This window comes from Dermacentor albipictus, chromosome 4 (assembly GCF_038994185.2).
Source record: "Dermacentor albipictus isolate Rhodes 1998 colony chromosome 4, USDA_Dalb.pri_finalv2, whole genome shotgun sequence".
NCBI classification, from domain to species: domain Eukaryota; kingdom Metazoa; phylum Arthropoda; class Arachnida; order Ixodida; family Ixodidae; genus Dermacentor; species Dermacentor albipictus.
The window spans coordinates 121,855,554-121,858,475 of record NC_091824.1 but is presented as its reverse complement, the minus strand read 5'-3'; the positions used below and the strand labels follow the sequence as shown (position 1 = coordinate 121,858,475).

The 2,922-nt window shown below is 52.2% G+C and overlaps 1 protein-coding gene across 1 annotated transcript; it reads left to right on the top strand.

Moving 5' to 3' along the window:
- Positions 1-242: 242 nt before the first annotated feature.
- Positions 243-2,438, top strand: LOC135917760 (short transient receptor potential channel 4-like). Its single transcript, XM_065451352.1, has one exon. It carries the CDS (start codon positions 243-245, stop codon positions 2,436-2,438), a length of 2,196 nt encoding a protein of 731 aa, XP_065307424.1.
- The last annotated feature ends 484 nt before the right edge of the window (positions 2,439-2,922 follow it).

Here is a 2,922-nt window from a genome sequence, read left to right as displayed (position 1 = left end):
TCCTTGCATGACGAATTTGGGATTTTAGGATAGCCGGCTCCGACGTACTCTACATTCTCATTCTTCTGCATCTAATTAAAGAAAAGCAGCGTTATCAGACAATATGTACACCTCTTCTTCTAATGGAGGTATGTGTGACCTTCAGACATATCGCCATTGCAAACCCTGCATTTTTGCGAGAAAGAAAAAAATAACGATAGCTGTGGTCCGTGGAAGGAAAGAACAAAGAGCGTTAAGTCAAGATGCCTCCGAAGGCCCAGAAGAGGCTGATGCACGCCATCGCCGGCGTGACGGAGACCGAAGATGAAGTCCACATCGTCGCCTCCTCCACGTCCCTTGGTCAGCAGTCGGGAGACGCAGTGGAACCTGCCTCGCTTTCGGAACTGGATCCCGACGAGTTGCGGTACTTCGAACTTGTTAAAACGGGGCAGATCACTGACCTGACAACGTTCCTCTCATCTCATCCCAAGCTAAACAAGGACTGCCTCAACTGTCAAGGCTACACGTCGCTGCACGTCGCTGTGCGCCAGAAGGACTTGGCCATGGTTAAATTCTTGGTCCAGAACGGTGTTCGCCTCAAAGATGCGCTGCTTCACGCCGTCGAGACGGGCGACGTACCGTTGACCGAGTTCCTTGTCACGGAACTGAGTAAGACCGACGCGCAGTGCGAGAAACGGGGGTACGCGTCCAGTGCCACGTACACCGCCGACGTGTCACCCATTATTTTGGCCGCGCAGATGGGTCACTGGACGCTGATCCACTTCTTCATCAAACGAGGCAACGTGGTCGAAGCTCCTCACAGGGCTTCTTGCCTCTGCAAAACGTGCATCAAAGCAATGAGGATAGAAGGAGTGAACGTGTCCACTCGCAACCTAAACACGTACAAGGCCATCTGCAATCCGCACTACATGCTGCAGGTATCGGGAGACCCTTTGCTCGATTCCTTCCTCTACGTTCAGAGCATGGCTGAGACGTCCTACGCTGAAGAAGAGTTTCGCAGGGCCTACGACGAGCAAATTGCGAAGCTTCGAACCTTCACCTGCGGTCTGCTCGACCAGTGCCGCACTGTCGAGGAGACCCGCGTACTCCTCGAACGACAGGCGGGACTCGAAGGACGAGTGGCGCACCTTGCGTTTCCACGCGTCATCCTGGCACTGCAGTACAATGAGCGCGAGTTTGTCACGCATTGCCACGTCCAGCAAGTACTTCGCCTCGAGTGGGAAGGAGAGTTCCAGGCCTGGAATCGCCTGCCGTTCCAAGTCAAGCTCTTCCACTTCGTGGTCAGGTTCTTCACACTGCCCTTTATAGCGGTGTGGATCAAGCTGAAACCGGAATCAACCACGGCTAAACACTGGTCCAGCCCCGTGAGCAAGTACATGAACCACTTTGCGGCGAGTATCCTTTTTGTCTTCTTCGTCTATCTTCAAATATCACTCGACAAGTCGAGAACATCCAGGGGGGCTCCTGGCACTGGCGTCGAGTGGCTTATCGTCATCTGGGTAATGGGCTACGTCTTTGAAGAGATCATACACTGTTATTCCATCGGCGCGTCGCGCTACTTCAGGAACCTGTGGCACTGGTACGATATAACCATGCTCAGCGTATTTATCCTCACATTCATCTTTTGGATAGTCGCGTGGGCCGAGATGCTGGGAGACCCCAGCGAAGGTACCGTTCCGACTCGCAAGGACTGGCCTAGCACGGACAGCACGCTGATACACGAGGCCCTGTTCGCGGTGTCCTCGGTGCTGAGTGTGTTCAAGCTGATGTTCTACTTCCAAGAGAGCGCCAAGCTGGGACCGCTCCAAGTCTCCATTACGTCCATGATGGTCGAGATCGTGCGGTTCCTTTTCATCTGCGTCTGCATCATGTTGGCGTTCGCGTTCGGGTTGACGCGTATGTACGAGCCTTACCACGGGATGAAGAGGAAGGAGCCGGACGGCGACGAAGTCAAGCAGAACCCGGCCTTCACGACGTTCTTGAATTCCATGAAGACCTTGTTCCATCGAATGCTGGGCGTCGCGTCCGAAGATCAGGCCGACGTGGTGGTGGCCAACGCCGACGACGGGTCCATCAATGAGCACAAGTTCACAGAATTTGTGGGCTCCACGATGTACTCCCTCTACCAGGTGCTGATGCTCGTCGCCATGCTGAACTCACTCATCGCCATCGTGACGGGAACCTTCCAGAAGATAATCGACAACGCCGAGGTCCACTGGAAGTTCTACAGGACGCGGCTCTGGATGCACTACATCAACGAGGCGCTCGTCGTTCCGAGCCCTTTTCTGATCTTTCAGATACCGCTTCTGATAGTGGACGTTGTGAAAAAGAAGAACTTCTGGCCGCCAAGACCCCAACCGACGGTCTCGTACTCGGACGTTATCAACAAAGTGGTACAGCGGTACCTTTGCCACGAGCGCGTCATACTGTATGACTGACCGCATCTTGAGATACGTAGATACGTTTAAAAGAGAAGAACAAAATTCAAGCAAATTTTCGAACATAAAACGGAATTTCCTGCAACAAGCGCCATATTTCTAACGTGCAAACAGCCATGAAAATACTCAATTTAGTCGGTTACTTTCTTTCTGCTGGATAGACTGAAAATTTCATTGCATCTTAGCTACGGTTCGGTCAAATGTAATTTTGACAAATTGCAACACTCAAGAGAGAGTGGCATTTGATGCATCTGCATGCATGACACGTAGACAGGCTTATGATACGCAACCGGATCACCTGCTTCATAATCCGGTGGAGAGAGCTTCGCTTTAACGATCCGGCCACCTTAGTGGATTTGTTGCTCTGCGAGCTGTATTTATCGTTTTTCTCGCAGCGCAGAACTCGTGATCGGTTGTGGTTCTATAGCGCGCTCCAGGATATAGTGTAACGTATATAGTAAGGTACTCCACATATATAGCAGCG